A 16,308-nucleotide genomic window follows, 5' to 3' on the forward strand; every position below is an offset into this window, starting at 1 on the left:
GGTGGCATCGATGTGAACACCAGCCTCCAGACCTCCCAGCTGGGAATGAGCCCTTCAGATGACTTCTACCACGGGACCAAGGCTGCCCTGGCAGGGGGCACCACCATGATCAGTAGGGTTCCTCTATTATCCTGCTGACCCTAACCCTAACTAACCCTAACTAACCCTAACCTTAACTAACCCTAACTAACCCTAACCTTAATTAACCCTAACTAACCCTAACTAACCTTAACTAACCCTAACTTTAACTAACCCTAACTAACCTTAACTAACCCTAACTAACCTTAACTAACCCTAACTAGCCCTAACCTTAACTAACCTTAACTAACCCTAACCTTAACTAACCATAACTAACCATAACTAACCATAACTAACCATAACTAACCATAACTAACCCTAACCTTAACTAACCCTAACTAACCCCAACCTTAACTAACCCTAACCTTAACTAACCATAACTAACCTTAACTAACCCAAACCTCAACTAACCCTATCTAACCCTAACTAACCCTAACTAACTCTAACCTTAACTAACCCAAACCTCAACTAACCCTATCTAACCCTAACTAACCCTAACTAACTCTAACCTTAACTAACCCAAACCTCAACTAACCCTATCTAACCCTAACCTTAAAACCTCTTAAGGATCTGGGTATTTGACATACCCAAATCTAACTGCCTGTAGTTCAGGCTCTGAAGCAAGGATATGCATATTCTTGGTACCATTTGAAAGGAAACACTTGAAGTTTGTGAAAATGTGAAGGAAATGTGGGAAAATATAACACAATGGATCTGGTAAAAGATAGTACAAAGAAAATACAAGATACATGGCCCCATTCATTCTTTCCTTTACACGGATCAGTCGTCCTGGACCCTTTGAAGAAAAACAGCCCCAAAGCATGATGTTTCCACCCCCATGCTTCACAGTAGGTATGGTGTTCTTTGAATGCAACTCAGCATTCTTTGTCCTCCAAACACGACGAGATGAGTTTTTACCAAAAAGTTATATTTTGGTTTTATCTGACCATATGACATTCTCCCAATCTTCTTCTGGATCATCCAAATGCTCTCTAGCAAACTTCAGACGGGCCTGGTCATGTACTGGCTTAAGCAGGGGGACATGTCTGGCACTGCAGGATTTGAGTCCCTGGCGGCGTAGTGTGTTACTGATGGTAGGCTTTGTTACTTTGGTCCCAGCTCTCTACAGGTCATTCACTAGGTCCCCCCGTGTGGTTCTGGGATTTTTGCTCACCGTTCTTGTGATCATTTTGACCCCACGGGGTGAAATCTTGCGTGGAGCCCCAGATCGAGGGAGATTGCTCCCACAGTTGATTTCCTCAAACCAAGCTGCTTGCCTATTGCAGATTCAGTCTTCCCAGCCTGGTGCAGGTCTACAATTTTGTTTCTGGTGTTCTTTGACAGCTCTCTGGTCTTGGCCATAGTGGAGTTTGGAGTGTGACTGTTTGAGTTTGTGGACAGGTGTCTTTTATACTGATAACAAGTTCAAACAGGTGCCATTAATACAGGTAACGAGTGGAGTACAGAGGAGCCTCTTAAAGAAGAAGTTACAGGTCTGTGAGAGCCAGAAATCTTGCTTGTTTGTAGGTGACTAAATACTTATTTTCCACCATAATTTGCAAATAAATTCATTAAAAATCCTACAATGTGATTTTCTGGAATTTTTTTTCTCATTTTGTCTGTCATAGTTGAAGTGTATCTATGATGATAATTACAGGCCTCTCTCGTCTTTTTAAGTGGGAGAACTTGCATAATTGGTGGCTGACTAAATACTTTTTTCCCCCACTGTATTATACAGGGAAAGGGAGGGAGGAGGGGGTGGTACAGGGAGAGAGAGGTGGTTTAGGGAGAGGGGGGAGGTGGAACAGGGAGAGGGATGGAGGGAGGTGGAACAGGGAAAGAGGGGTGGTATAGGGAGAGGGAGGGAGGTGGAACAGGGAGAGGGATGGAGGGAGGTGGAACAGGGAGAGGGATGGAGGTGGTATAGGGAGAGGGAGGGGTAGGGCAGCTGCCTCTGGGTCAGATCAGAGGGAGACAATTTGTGTTCCTTTGTGGCAGCGAGTGAGACAGACTGGGGGGGGGGGGACAGAGGAGAGCTGGAGGAGAGCATGTCTGAGTGCTGCCGTTAGATCATCTGAAACCGGGTCACGCTATCCCAGCCTGTCAGAGAGACTTTACTCTGAACTCTTTACCCTTAAACCGTCCCCCTGCTCCTATTGGATCTGTGTAAACAGCAGCACAGACCCCATACGGCTGTTATGTGAGCTGTGTTTTTAGGGATGGAACATTGGAGGAAATATCAGCCTGATGTTTTTAATGGATACTGCTGTGACTTTGCGTCGTCTACGTTATTCGTGAATCATCATCGATCTTGAATGAAAGAAACTGAGTTGAAGTTCTCTGCTCAGTGTGTGGTTTCCTCTCTCCCCTGTCAGTCCCATAGTTGACCCTGTCCTCCTCTTCTTCTCTCCTGTCCTATAGTTGACCCTGTCCTCCTCTTCTTATCTCCTGTCCTATAGTTGACCCTGTCCTCCTCTTCTTCTCTCCTGTCCTATAGTTGACCTGGTCCTCTTCTTCTCTCCTGTCCTATAGTTGACCCTGTCCTCCTCTTCTTCTCTCCTGTCCTATAGTTGACCTGGTCCTCTTCTTCTCTCCTGTCCTATAGTTGACCTGGTCCTCTTGTTCTCTCCTGTCCTATAGTTGACCTGGTCCTCTTGTTCTCTCCTGTCCTATAGTTGACCTGGTCCTCCTCTTCTTCTCTCCTGTCCTATAGTTGACCTGGTCTTCTTCTTCTCTCCTGTCCTATAGTTGACCTGGTCTTCTTCTTCTCTCCTGTCCTCTAGTTGACCTGGTCTTCTTCTTCTCTCCTTTCCTATAGTTGACCTGGTCCTCTTCTTCTTCTCTCCTGTCCTCTCGTTGACCTGGTCTTCTTCTTCTCTCCTGTCCTCTAGTTGACCTGGTCTTCTTCTTCTCTACTTGACCTGGTCTTATTCTTCTCTCCTTTCCTATAGTTGACCTGGTCCTCTTCTTCTTCTCTCCTGTCCTATAGTTGACCCTGTCCTCCTCTTCTTCTCTCCTGTCCTATAGTTGACCTGGTCCTCTTCTTCTCTCCTGTCCTATAGTTGACCTGGTCCTCTTCTTCTCTCCTGTCCTATAGTTGACCTAGTCCTCCTCTTCTTCTCTCCTGTCCTATAGTTGACCTGGTCCTCCTCTTCTTCTCTCCTGTCCTATAGTTGACCTGGTCCTCCTCTTCTTCTCTCCTGTCCTCTAGTTGACCTGGTCTTCTTCTTCTCTCCTTTCCTATAGTTGACCTGGTCCTCTTCTTCTTCTCTCCTGTCCTCTAGTTGACCTGGTCTTCTTCTTCTCTCCTGTCCTCTAGTTGACCTGGTCTTCTTCTTATCTCCTGTCCTATAGTTGACCTGGTCCTCTTCTTCTCTCCTGTCCTATAGTTGACCATGTGGTCCCCGAGCCTGGTGCCAGCCTCCTGGGGGCCTACGACCAGTGGAAGGACATAGCAGACAGGGGGTCCTGCTGTGATTACTCCCTCCACATGGACATCACCCGCTGGCACGACGGACTCTTTGAAGAGATGGAGAGTCTGGTGAAGAATAAAGGTATTGTTTCAGGATGTTCTGGATCTACCTGTGTAGATAGTACCTGATGTTCTGGATCTACCTGTGTAGATAGTACCTGATGTTCTGGATCTACCTGTGTAGATAGTACCTGATGTTCTGGATCTACCTGTGTAGATAGTACCTGTTTCTGTCTTCAAATCTCAATCTGTCTGACACAAAACCACCCAATATGACTCTTAAATCATTTCCCTACCATATAACTACTAGATGAGCATCTAAGATGATATTAGCTTGTGTAAAAATAACTTTGAAAGGGGTCAGGTCCAGCTTTTAATGGTGTTGTGGTAATGTGTCTGATACTGTGTCGTTAATGGTGTTGTGGTAATGTGTCTGATACTGTGTTGTTAATGGTGTTGTGGTAATGTGTCTGATACTGTGTTGTTAATGGTGTTGTGGTAATGTGTCTGATACTGTGTTGTTAATGGTGTTGTGGTAATGTATCTGATACTGTGTTGTTAATGGTGTTGTGGTAATGTGTCTGATACTGTGTTGTTAATGGTGTTGTGGTAATGTATCTGATACTGTGTTGTTAATGGTGTTGTGGTAATGTGTCTGATACTGTGTTGTTAATGGTGTTGTGGTAATTTATCTGATACTGTGTTGTTAATTAATGGTGTTGTGGTAATGTGTCTGATACTGTGTTGTTAATGGTGTTGTGGTAATGTATCTGATACTGTGTTGTTAATGGTGTTGTGGTAATGTGTCTGATACTGTGTTGTTAATGGTGTTGTGGTAATGTGTCTGATACTGTGTTGTTAATGGTGTTGTGGTAATTTATCTGATACTGTGTTGTTAATTAATGGTGTTGTGGTAATGTGTCTGATACTGTGTTGTTAATGGTGTTGTGGTAATGTATCTGATACTGTGTTGTTAATGGTGTTGTGGTAATGTGTCTGATACTGTGTTGTTAATGGTGTTGTGGTAATTTATCTGATACTGTGTTGTTAATGGTGTTGTGGTAATGTGTCTGATACTGTGTTGTTAATGGTGTTGTGGTAATGTGTCTGATACTGTGTTGTTAATGGTGTTGTGGTAATGTGTCTGATACTGTGTTGTTAATGGTGTTGTGGTAATGTGTCTGATACTGTGTTGTTAATGGTGTTGTGGTAATGTGTCTGATACTGTGTTGTTAATGGTGTTGTGGTAATGTGTCTGATACTGTGTTGTTAATGGTGTTGTGGTAATGTGTCTGATACTGTGTTGTTAATGGTGTTGTGGTAATTTAAATCAAATCAAATTTTATTTGTCACATACACATGGTTAGCAGATGTTAATGCGAGTGTAGCGAAATGCTTGTGCTTCTAGTTCCGACAATGCAGTAATAACAAGTAATCTAACTAACAATTCCAAAACTACTGTCTTGTACACAGTGTAAGGGGATAAAGAATATGTACATAAGGATATATGAATGAGTGATGGTACAGAGCAGCATAGGCAAGATACAGTAGATGGTATCGGGTACAGTATGTACAAATGAGATGAGTATGTAAACAAAGTGGCATAGTATAGTATAAAGTGGCTAGTGATACATGTATTACATAAGGATACCGTCGATGATATAGAGTACAGTATATACGTATGCGTATGAGATGAATAATGTAGGGTAAGTAACATTTATATAAGGTAGCATTGTTTAAAGTGGCTAGTGATATATTTACATCATTTCCCATCAATTCCCATTATTAAAGTGGCTGGAGTTGAGTCAGTGTCAGTGTGTTGGCAGCAGCCACTCAGTGTTAGTGGTGGCTGTTTAACAGTCTGATGGCCTTGAGATAGAAGCTGTTTTTCAGTCTCTCGGTCCCAGCTTTGATGCACCTGTACTGACCTCGCCTTCTGGATGATAGCGGGGTGAACAGGCAGTGGCTCGGGTGGTTGATGTCCTTGATGATCTTTATGGCCTTCCTGTGACATCGGGTGGTGTAGGTGTCCTGGAGGGCAGGTAGTTTGCCCCCGGTGATGCGTTGTGAAGACCTCACTACCCTCTGGAGAGCCTTACGGTTGAGGGCGGTGCAGTTGCCATTTATCTGATACTCTGCTGTTAGGAGAAAACAGTGGTGTAGTTTGACTTTGAATCCCCCATGAGTCTCATGAAGAGCTGCTTTCCTGCTGCTCTGCCTCCCTCATGTCAATGCACACACACACACACACACACACACACACACACACACACACACACACACACACACACACACACACACACACACACTGCTCTACCAAGCGTCCCTCATGTCCATGGAACACACACACACCTGTGTCCGTGCAGCTAGACGATTACTGCAGGTGACAACACAACACTAGAGACACATACTGTACATGAGATGATGTCCAGACTCACTAATCCACACAGACAGCCAGTCAGCCCACCAACTCTCTCTCACCCAGCTGAACTACACTCACTAATCCACACAGACAGCCAGTCAGCCCACCAACTCTCTCTCACCCAGCTGAACTACACTCACTAATCCACACAGACAGCCAGTCAGCCCACCAACTCTCTCTCACCCAGCTGAACTACACTCACTAATCCACACAGACAGCCAGCCAGCCCACCAACTCTCTCTCACCCAGCTGAACTACACTCACTAATCCACACAGACAGCCAGTCAGCCCACCAACTCTCTCTCACCCAGCTGAACTACACTCACTCATGCACTCACACACACACACAAAACCACTCACTCACTCACTCACACATACAACCACACAACCACACACACACACAACCACACAACCATATGCACACACAGGAGCGCACAGACATATAGACACATCTGCACATGCTTGTGATTTTCAAATAAGAGAAATGCAATTCCTTGAAATGGTTTGAAATGTGTTATGTTTGAATTTATCCAGGAGTCAATTCCTTCTTGATCTTCATGGCTTACAAGGACAAATTCCAGAGCTCAGATAGTCAGGTACGTTTTATTTCTTCAAACAATTTATTCAGACGTCTCTAAAATGTAATGTAAATAATACTCCGTACTCTCACGCTCCAAGTGTATTTTCTGAGGACGTTCTCTTGAGTAAAACATTCCATTTGATCAGCACTCCCCCTACTGTATTACCTCACCACCCCTACTGTATTACCTCACCACCCCTACTGTATTACCTCACCACCCATACTGTATTACCTCACCACCCATACTGTATTACCTCACCACCCCTACTGTATTACCTCACCACCCCTACTGTATTACCTCACCACGCCTACTGTATTACCTCACCACCCCTACTGTATTACCTCACCACCCCTACTGTATTACCTCACCACCCCTACTGTATTACCTCACCACCCCTACTGTATTACCTCACCACCCCTACTGTATTACCTCACCACCCCTACTGTATTACCTCACCACCTCTACTGTATTACCTCACCACCCCTACTGTATTACCTCACCACCTCTACTGTATTACCTCACCACCCCTACTGTATTACCGCACCACCCCTACTGTATTACCTCACCACCCCTACTGTATTACCTCACCACCTCTACTGTATTACCTCACCACCCCTACTGTATTACCGCACCACCCCTACTGTATTACCTCACCACCCCTACTGTATTACCTCACCACCCCTACTGTATTACCTCACCACCCATACTGTATTACCTCACCACCCCTACTGTATTACCTCACTCCTCCTACTGTATTACCTCACCACGCCTACTGTATTACCTCACCACCTCTACTGTATTACCTCACCACCCCTACTGTATTATCTCACCACCCCTACTGTATTACCTCACCACCCCTACTGTATTACCTCACCACGCCTACTGTATTACCTCACACTGAGCAGCACTCCCCCTACTGTATTACCTCACGCTGAGCAGCACTCCCCCTACTGTATTACCTCACACTGAGCAGCACTCCCCATACTGTATTACCTCACACTGAGCAGCACTCCCCCTACTGTATTACCTCACGCTGAGCAGCACTCCCCCTACTGTATTACCTCACACTGAGCAGCACTCCCCCTACTGTATTACCTCACGCTGAGCAGCACTCCCCCTACTGTATTACCTCACACTGAGCAGCACTCCCCCAACTGTATTACCTCACACTGAGCAGCACTCCCCCTACTGTATTACCTCACGCTGAGCAGCACTCCCCCTACTGTATTACCTCACGCTGAGCAGCACTCCCCCTACTGTATTACCTCATGCTGAGCAGCACTCCCCCTACTGTATTACCTCACGCTGAGCAGCACTCCCCCTACTTTATTACCTCACGCTGAGCAGCACTCCCCCTACTGTATTACCTCACGCTGAGCAGCACTCCCCCTACTGTATTACCTCACGCTGAGCAGCACACCCCTACTGTATTACCTCAGCACTCCCCCTACTGTATTACCTCACGCTGAATAGCACTCCCCCTACTGTATTACCTCACGCTGAGCAGCACTCCCCCTACTGTATTACCTCACGCTGAGCAGCACTCCCCCTACTGTATTACCTCAGCACTCCCCCTACTGTATTACCTCACGCTGAGCAGCACTCCCCCTACTGTATTACCTCAGCACTCCCCCTACTGTATTACCTCACGCTGAGCAGCACTCCCCCTACTGTATTACCTCACGCTGAGCAGCACTCCCCCTACTGTATTACCTCACGCTGCACCTCCCCCTACTGTATTACCTCAGCACTCCCTCTACTGTATTACCTCAGCACTCCCTCTACTGTATTACCTCAGCACTCCCCCTACTGTATTACCTCACGCTGAATAGCACTCCCCCTACTGTATTACCTCACGCTGAGCAGCACTCCCCCTAATGTATTACCTCACGCTGAGCAGCACTCCCCCTACTGTATTACCTCAGCACTCCCCCTACTGTATTACCTCACGCTGAGCAGCACTCCCCCTACTGTATTACCTCACGCTGAGCAGCACTCCCCCTACTGTATTACCTCACGCTGAGCATCACTACCTCTACTGTATTACCTCACGCTGAGCAGCACTGCCCCCTACTGTATTACCTCACGCTGAGCAGCACTCCCTCTACTGTATTACCTCAGCACTCCCCCTACTGTATTACCTCACGCTGAGCAGCACTCCCCCTACTGTATTACCTCACGCTGAGCATCACTCCCTCTACTGTTTTACCTCACACTGAGCAGCACTCCCTCTACTGTATTACCTCAGCACTCCCCCTACTGTATTACCTCATGCTGAGCAGCACTCCCCCTACTGTATTACCTCACGCTGAGCAGCACTCCCCCTACTGTATTACCTCAGCACTCCCCCTACTGTATTTCCTCACGCTGAGCAGCACTCCCCCTACTGTATTACCTCAGCACTCCCCCTACTGTATTACCTCACGCTGAGCAGCACTCCCCCTACTGTATTACCTCACGCTGAGCAGCACTCCCCCTACTGTATTACCTCACGCTGCACCTCCCCCTACTGTATTACCTCAGCACTCCCTCTACTGTATTACCTCAGCACTCCCTCTACTGTATTACCTCAGCACTCCCCCTACTGTATTACCTCACGCTGAGCATCACTCCCTCTACTGTATTACCTCAGCACTCCCTCTACTGTATTACCTCACGCTGAGCAGCACTCCCCCTACTGTATTACCTCACGCTGAGCAGCACTCCCCCTACTGTATTATCTCACGCTGAGCAGCACTCCCCCTACTGTATTACCTCAGCACTCCCCCTACTGTATTACCTCACGCTGAATAGCACTCCCCCTACTGTATTACCTCACGCTGAGCAGCACTCCCCCTACTGTATTACCCCACGCTGAGCAGCACTCCCCCTACTGTATTACCTCAGCACTCCCCCTACTGTATTACCTCACGCTGAGCAGCACTCCCCCTACTGTATTACCTCACGCTGAGCAGCACTCCCCCTACTGTATTACCTCACGCTGAGCATCACTACCTCTACTGTATTACCTCACGCTGAGCAGCACTGCCCCCTACTGTATTACCTCACGCTGAGCAGCACTCCCTCTACTGTATTACCTCAGCACTCCCCCTACTGTATTACCTCACGCTGAGCAGCACTCCCTCTACTGTATTACCTCAGCACTCCCCCTACTGTTTTACCTCACACTGAGCAGCACTCCCTCTACTGTATTACCTCAGCACTCCCCCTACTGTATTTCCTCATGCTGAGCAGCACTCCCCCTACTGTATTACCTCACACTGAGCAGCACTCCCTCTACTGTATTACCTCAGCACTCCCCCTACTGTATTACCTCACGCTGAACAGCACTGCCCCCTACTGTATTACCTCACGCTGAGCAGCACTCCCTCTACTGTATTACCTCACGCTGCACCTCTGTCACGAACCGGCTCAAAGCCCGTAACAAAGGGAGACAACGTGGAGATAAGGAGTAACAAAATATATATTTATTAACTAAAACAACTCAGGAAAATATACAATGGTGTGTGTAATCAGTAATCAGTAGCGTAAGTGAGTGTTAGGCATGCATGAATGTGATAATGCAGGGTGTTGAAAGGTGCCAAAGAAAACAAACAAAAGGCCACCAAGAACCACAACACGATCTACAAAGGTGTCTGCATGGAGAGAGTCTCCCACCATGAATGTGGAAGAGGTATATTTATCCTGGGACACACCTGGCCCAGGTGTTTCCCATGTAGCTGACGACCCTCCCAACTCCGCCCACCGGCATCCTAATAAGGAAACAAGAACAAAGCGAGAATACGGCAGACAGAGTGGGAGGGTCGTCACACCTCCACATTCATTGAACCTTCTTCCAGCCAGGACAATGGCAACAATAGATACCAAACAAGAGAAGGCATTTAGAGCATGAGGGTGTGGAGCACGGTCCTCTGCATTTTGATGAACCCCCCCCCCCCCCCACCCTCCTTGTTTTTATCTCTTTCCCATGCCAGATGTATGAGATGTTTGGTATCATTAGAGACCTGGGGGCCATCGCTCAGGTTCACGCTGAGAACGGGGACATCATTGACGAGGTAGGCTACTGTACTGTTGACTTGAAAGACTGGCCTTTGACAGTGACTGGGCAGGTCTGTCCTGGGCAAAGGTCATCTTCAGTTGACATATTTCTATCTATATAGGAGCAGAATAAACTGCTGTCTTTGATTGCACCATGTGAAGTGTAGTTTCTGTCTTTCCCTTTCTATCTATATAGGAGCAGAATAAACTGCTGTCTTTGATTGCACCATGTGAAGTGTAGTTTCCGTCTTCCCCCTTCTATCTATATAGGAGCAGAAGCGACTACTGGAGCTGGGGATCACTGGGCCTGAGGGACATGTGCTGTGTCACCCAGAGGAGGTAGGGACTTCCTGTCTCTGTGTAAACAATAGCCTCATTTACATGATCACACTACAGTATCTTGTTATGAGCCAGTGTTACTGCTAGTGACAGAGTGGTTTGAAACCGGGAGACTAGACATGCCATTGCTTGTTGAAAATACCTTGTGGATGAATTTTCCACTCTCAATAATAATGGAAATGAGACTGAATATTGTAATCTCAATCAATCAATCAAATGTATTTTATTAAAGCCCTTTTTACATCAGCTGTGGTCACAAAGTGCTCAAACCCCAAAGAGCAAGCAATGTCAATGTAGAAGAACAGTGGCTAGGAAAATCTCTCTAGAAAGGAAGGAACCTAGGAAGAAACCTAGAGAGGAACCAGGATCGGAGTGGCCAGTCCTCTTTTAACATTTTAAAAAATCTTTATTTAACTGGCAAGTCAGTTAAAAACATTCTTATTAACAATGACGGCCTACCAAAAGGCATAAGGCCTCCTGCAGAGACGGGGGCTGGGATTAAAAATAAATAAATAAAATCTAAATATAGGACAAAACACACATCACTACAAGAGAGACAACACAACACTACATAAAGAGAGACCTAAGACAACAACACATAGCAAGGCAGCAACACATGACAACAACATGGCAGCAACACATGACAACACAGCATGGTAGCAACACAACATGGCAGCAACACATGACAACACAGCATGGTAGCAACACAACATGACAACAACATGGTAGCAACACAATATGGTAGCAACACATGACAACACTGCATGGTAGCAACACAACATGACAACAACATGGCAGCAACACATGACAACACAGCATGGTAGCAACACAACATGACAACAACATGGTAGCAACACAATATGGTAGCAACACATGACAACACAGCATGGTGGCAACACAACATGACAACAACATGGTAGCAGCACAACATGACAGCAACACATGACAACACAGCATGGTAGCAACACAACATGACAACAACATGGAAGCAACACATGACAACACAGCATGGTAGCAACACAACATGACAACAACATGGTAGCAACACAATATGGTAGCAACACATGACAACACAGCATGGTAGCAACACAACATGACAACAACATAGTAGCAGCACAACATGACAGCAACACATGACGACACAGCATGGTAGCAACACAACATGACAACAACATGGTAGCAACACAACATGGCAGCAACACATGACAACACTGCATGGTAGCAACACAACATGACAACAACATGGTAGCAGCACAACATGGCAGCAACACATGACAACACAGCATGGTAGCAACACAACATGACAACAACATGGTAGCAACACAACATGGCAGCAACACATGACAACACAGCATGGTAGCAACACAACATGGTAGCACCACAAAACATGGTACAAACATTATTGGGCACAGACAACAGCACAAAGGGCAAGAAGGTAGAGACAACAATACATGTTGCAAAGCAGACACAACTGTCAGTAAGAGTGTCATTGATTGAGTCTTTGAATGAAGAGATTGAGATAAAACTGTCCAGTTTGAGTGTTTTGTTGCAGTTCGTTCCAGTCGCTAGCTGCAGCGAACTGAAAAGAGGAGCGACCCAGGGATGTGTGTGCTTTGGGGACTTTTAACAGAATGTGACAGGCAGAACGGGTGTTGAATGTGGAGGATGAGGGCTGCAGTAGATGTCTCAGATAGGGGGAAGGGAGGCCTAAAAGGGTTTTATAAATAAGCATCAACCAGTGGGTCTTGCGACGGGTATACAGAGATGACCAGTTTACAGAGGAGTATAGAGTGCAGTGATGTGTCCTATAAGGAGCATTGGTGGCAAATCTGATGGCCGAATGGTAAAGAACATCTAGCTGCTCGAGAGCATCCTTACCTGCCGATCTATAAATTCTGTCTCTATAATCTAGCATGGGTAGTATGGTCATCTGAATCAGGGTTAGTTTGGCAGCTGGGGTGAAAGAGGAGCGATTTACGATAGAGGAAACCAAGTCTAGATTTAAATTTAGCCTGCAGCTTTGATATGTGCTGAGAGAAGGACAGTGTACCGTCTAGCCATACTCCCAAGTACTTGTATCAGGTGACTACCTCAAGCTCTAAACCCTCAGTGGTAGTAATAACACCTGTGGGGAGAGGGGCATTCTTCTTACCAAACCACATGACCTTTGTTTTGGAAGTGTTCAGAACAAGGTTAAGGGTAGAGAAAGCTTGTTGGACACTAACAAAGCTTTGTTGTAGAGCATTTAACAGTATAAGACTGTATCATCTGCATATAAATGGATGAGAGAGCTTCCTACTGCCTGAGCTATGTTGTTGATGTAAATTGAGAAGAGCGTGGGGCATAGGATCGAGCCTTCGTGTACTCCCTTGGTGACAGGCAGTGGCTGAGACAGCAGATTTTCTGACTTTACACTCTGCACTCTTTAAGAGAGGTAGTTAGCAAACCAGCCCAACGACCCCTCAGAGACACCAATACTCCTTTGCCGACCCACAATAATGGAATGGTCTATCTTATCAAAAGCTTTGGCCAAGTCAATACAAATAGCAGCACAACATTGCTTAGAATCAAGGGCAATGGTGACATCATTGAGGACCTTAAAGGTTGCAGTGACACATCCATAACCTGAGCAGAAACCAGATTGCAAACCAGAGAGAATACTATAGACATCAAGAAAGCCAGTCAGTTGATTATTGACAAGTTTTTCCAACACGTTTGATAAACAGGGCAAATAGGCCCTATAACAGTTAGGATCAGCTTGATCTCCCCCTTTAAGTAAAGGACTCAGCGTGGCTGCCTTCCAAGCAATGGGAACCTCCCCAGAGAGTAGAGACAGGTTAAAAAGGTCAGAGATAGGCTTGGTGATGATAGGGTCAGCAACTTTAAAGAAGAAAGGAGAGACAGGTTAAACAGGTCAGAGAGAGGCTTGGTGATGATAGGGTCAGCAACCTTAAAGAAGAAAGTGTCTAAACCATCTGACACAGAAGTTTTTTGGGGGTCAAGTTTCAGGAGCTCCTTTAGCACCTCGGACTCAGTGACTGCCTACAGGGAGAAACTTTGTAGCAGGGCAGGGGAAAAAGAGGCAGAACTGCTCCTTAAAGTAACTAATTTTGGCCTTACGAATTGCCTGAGTGCACTTATTTCTCATTTGTCTGAACGACAGCCAGTCGGCCTGAGTATGCGTGTCGAGCCTTTCAGGTAGAGATTGACTTTACCATATTCCACCTACGTTAGGAGAGCCAAGGTCATGGTCTGAGCATTTTTATTAGTTGATTTTAAAAATCTAACCTTTATTTAACTAGGCAAGTCAGTTAAGAACAAATTCTTATTTACAATGACAGCCTACCCCGGCCAAACCCAGACAACACTGGGCCAATCGTGTACCGCCCTATGGGATACCCAGTCACGGCCAGTTGTGATACAGCCTGGAATCGAACCAGGGTGTCTGTAGTGACGCCTTTAGCACTGAGATGCAGTGCCTTAAATCACTGTGCCACTCGGGAGTCGTAGTGTTACTCAAGTGATTTGTGGTCGTCACTAGTTACCACAGCCACAAAGTCATAAACCTATTTTTCCCATTTCTCTTCTTCGAATCTGATTTTAAACCTAAGCCTACACTCTTAGAAAAAAAGGTGTTATCTAGAACCTAAAAGGGTTCTACAGCCGTATAACTATTTTTGGTTCCAGGTAGAACCCTTTTCGGTTCCAGGTAGAACCCTTTTCGGTTCCATGTAGAACCCTTTCTACAGAGGGTTTTACATGGAACCCAAAAGAGTTCTTCCTGGAAAAAAAAGGGTTCTACTTGGAATCAAAAAGTGTTCTCCTATGGACACTTTTGGTGTGTAACCTGAATCTTAATCTTAACCACACTGCAAACCTTATGCCTAAACCTAACTTAAAATACATTTTAAAAATTACAATAGTGCCAATTTTGACTTTGTGGCTGTTGTACCTAGTAGAAACTGTGATTTGTGGCTGCAGGTAGGTTAGAGAAGGTAGCCTAGTGGTTAGAGAAGGGAGCCTAGTGGTTAGAGCAGGTAGCCTAGTGGTTAGAGAAGGTAGCCTAGTGGTTAGAGCAGGTAGCCTAGTGGTTAGAGCAGGTAGCCTAATGGTTAGAGAAGGTAGCCTAGTGGTTAGAGCAGGTAGCCTAGTGGTTAGAGAAGGTAGCCTAGTGGTTAGAGAAGGTAGCCTAGTGGTTAGAGAAGGTAGCCTAGTGGTTAGAGAAGGTAGCCTAGTGGTTAGAGCAGGTAGCCTAGTGGTTAGAGAAGGTAGCATAGTGGTTAGAGAAGGTAGCCTAGTGGTTAGAGCAGGTAGCCTAGTGGTTAGAGCGTTGGGCCAGTAACCGAAAGGTTGCTATATTGAATCCCCGAGCTGACAAGGTAAACTGCTGACAAGGCAGTTAACCCACTGTTCCTAGGCCGTCATTGTAAATAAGAATTTGTTCTTTAACTGACTTGCCGAGTTAAACAAAAAATAAATGTTGGTTGAGGTGTTACAGTAAGGTGTTTAATTTGTGACCACTAGGTGGAGACAGAGGCAGTGTACCGGGCCATCACCATCGCCAAGCAGGCCAACTGTCCTCTTTACATCACCAAGGTGATGAGCAAGTCGGCTGCTGATGTCATCGCCAAGGCCAGGAAGAAGGGTGAGAATGGGTTTAGCGATTCAATAACAACTTTATTTGGAAATAATTTCTGTATTATACATTCTTTGTTAACTTTGATGGCTAAACACATTTGTTGTTGACCTGGCAAAAAATGTCTGAAAAAAACTGATATTTCTTGTACAAATGCCTCGTCTTTTTTCATTGGATGATTTTCAGGCATGGTGGTTTATGGCGAGCCAATCACAGCCAGCCTTGGGACAGACGGATCACACTATTGGAGTAAGAACTGGGCTAAGGCAGCAGCGTTCGTCATGTCCCCGCCCCTCAGCCCAGACCCCAGCACCCCAGACTACCTCAACTCCCTGCTTTCCTGGTGAGAACACATACGCTGCGTTTACACAGGCAGCCCCATTCTGATCTTTCCCATTTATTGACAAAAGATCTGATTTGATTGGTCAAAAAATAAAATTTTGTTTTGCAAAAGATCAGAATTGGGCTGCCTGTGTAAACGCAGCCATAGAGACACAGACACTAGAATGAAGACAGAACGTTTCTGAATTATATCTGAATTACTTTGTCTGCATCTAGCACATACTTCGAAGCTCTCACGGACACCGTTGGACGCTCTCACGGACACCGTTGGACGCTCTCACGGACACCGTTGGACGCTCTCACGGACACCGTTGGACGCTCTCACGGACACCGTTGAAAGCTCTCACGGACACCCTTGAAAGCTCTCACGGACACCCTTGAAAGCTCTCACGGACACCCT

At 45.9% G+C, this 16,308-nt stretch overlaps 1 protein-coding gene across 4 annotated transcripts in view; it reads left to right on the forward strand.

The window, feature by feature from the left end:
• Window positions 1-16,308, forward strand: part of LOC139396431 (dihydropyrimidinase-related protein 2-like) — a 33,853-nt gene that overhangs the window by 10,657 nt on the left and 6,888 nt on the right. For all 4 annotated transcript variants that reach the window (XM_071143472.1, XM_071143471.1, XM_071143473.1 and 1 more), the window contains exons 3-9: window positions 1-112; window positions 3,468-3,632; window positions 6,507-6,568; window positions 10,528-10,608; window positions 10,862-10,930; window positions 15,455-15,575; window positions 15,753-15,909. The exon at window positions 1-112 is cut by the window's left edge and continues 73 nt beyond it. In XM_071143472.1, coding sequence (XP_070999573.1) covers window positions 1-112; window positions 3,468-3,632; window positions 6,507-6,568; window positions 10,528-10,608; window positions 10,862-10,930; window positions 15,455-15,575; window positions 15,753-15,909 — 767 coding nt within the window. The remainder of the gene's footprint in view (window positions 113-3,467; window positions 3,633-6,506; window positions 6,569-10,527; window positions 10,609-10,861; window positions 10,931-15,454; window positions 15,576-15,752; window positions 15,910-16,308) is intronic.

The sequence above is a fragment of the Oncorhynchus clarkii genome, unplaced genomic scaffold (assembly GCF_045791955.1).
Source record: "Oncorhynchus clarkii lewisi isolate Uvic-CL-2024 unplaced genomic scaffold, UVic_Ocla_1.0 unplaced_contig_13012_pilon_pilon, whole genome shotgun sequence".
NCBI classification, from domain to species: domain Eukaryota; kingdom Metazoa; phylum Chordata; class Actinopteri; order Salmoniformes; family Salmonidae; genus Oncorhynchus; species Oncorhynchus clarkii.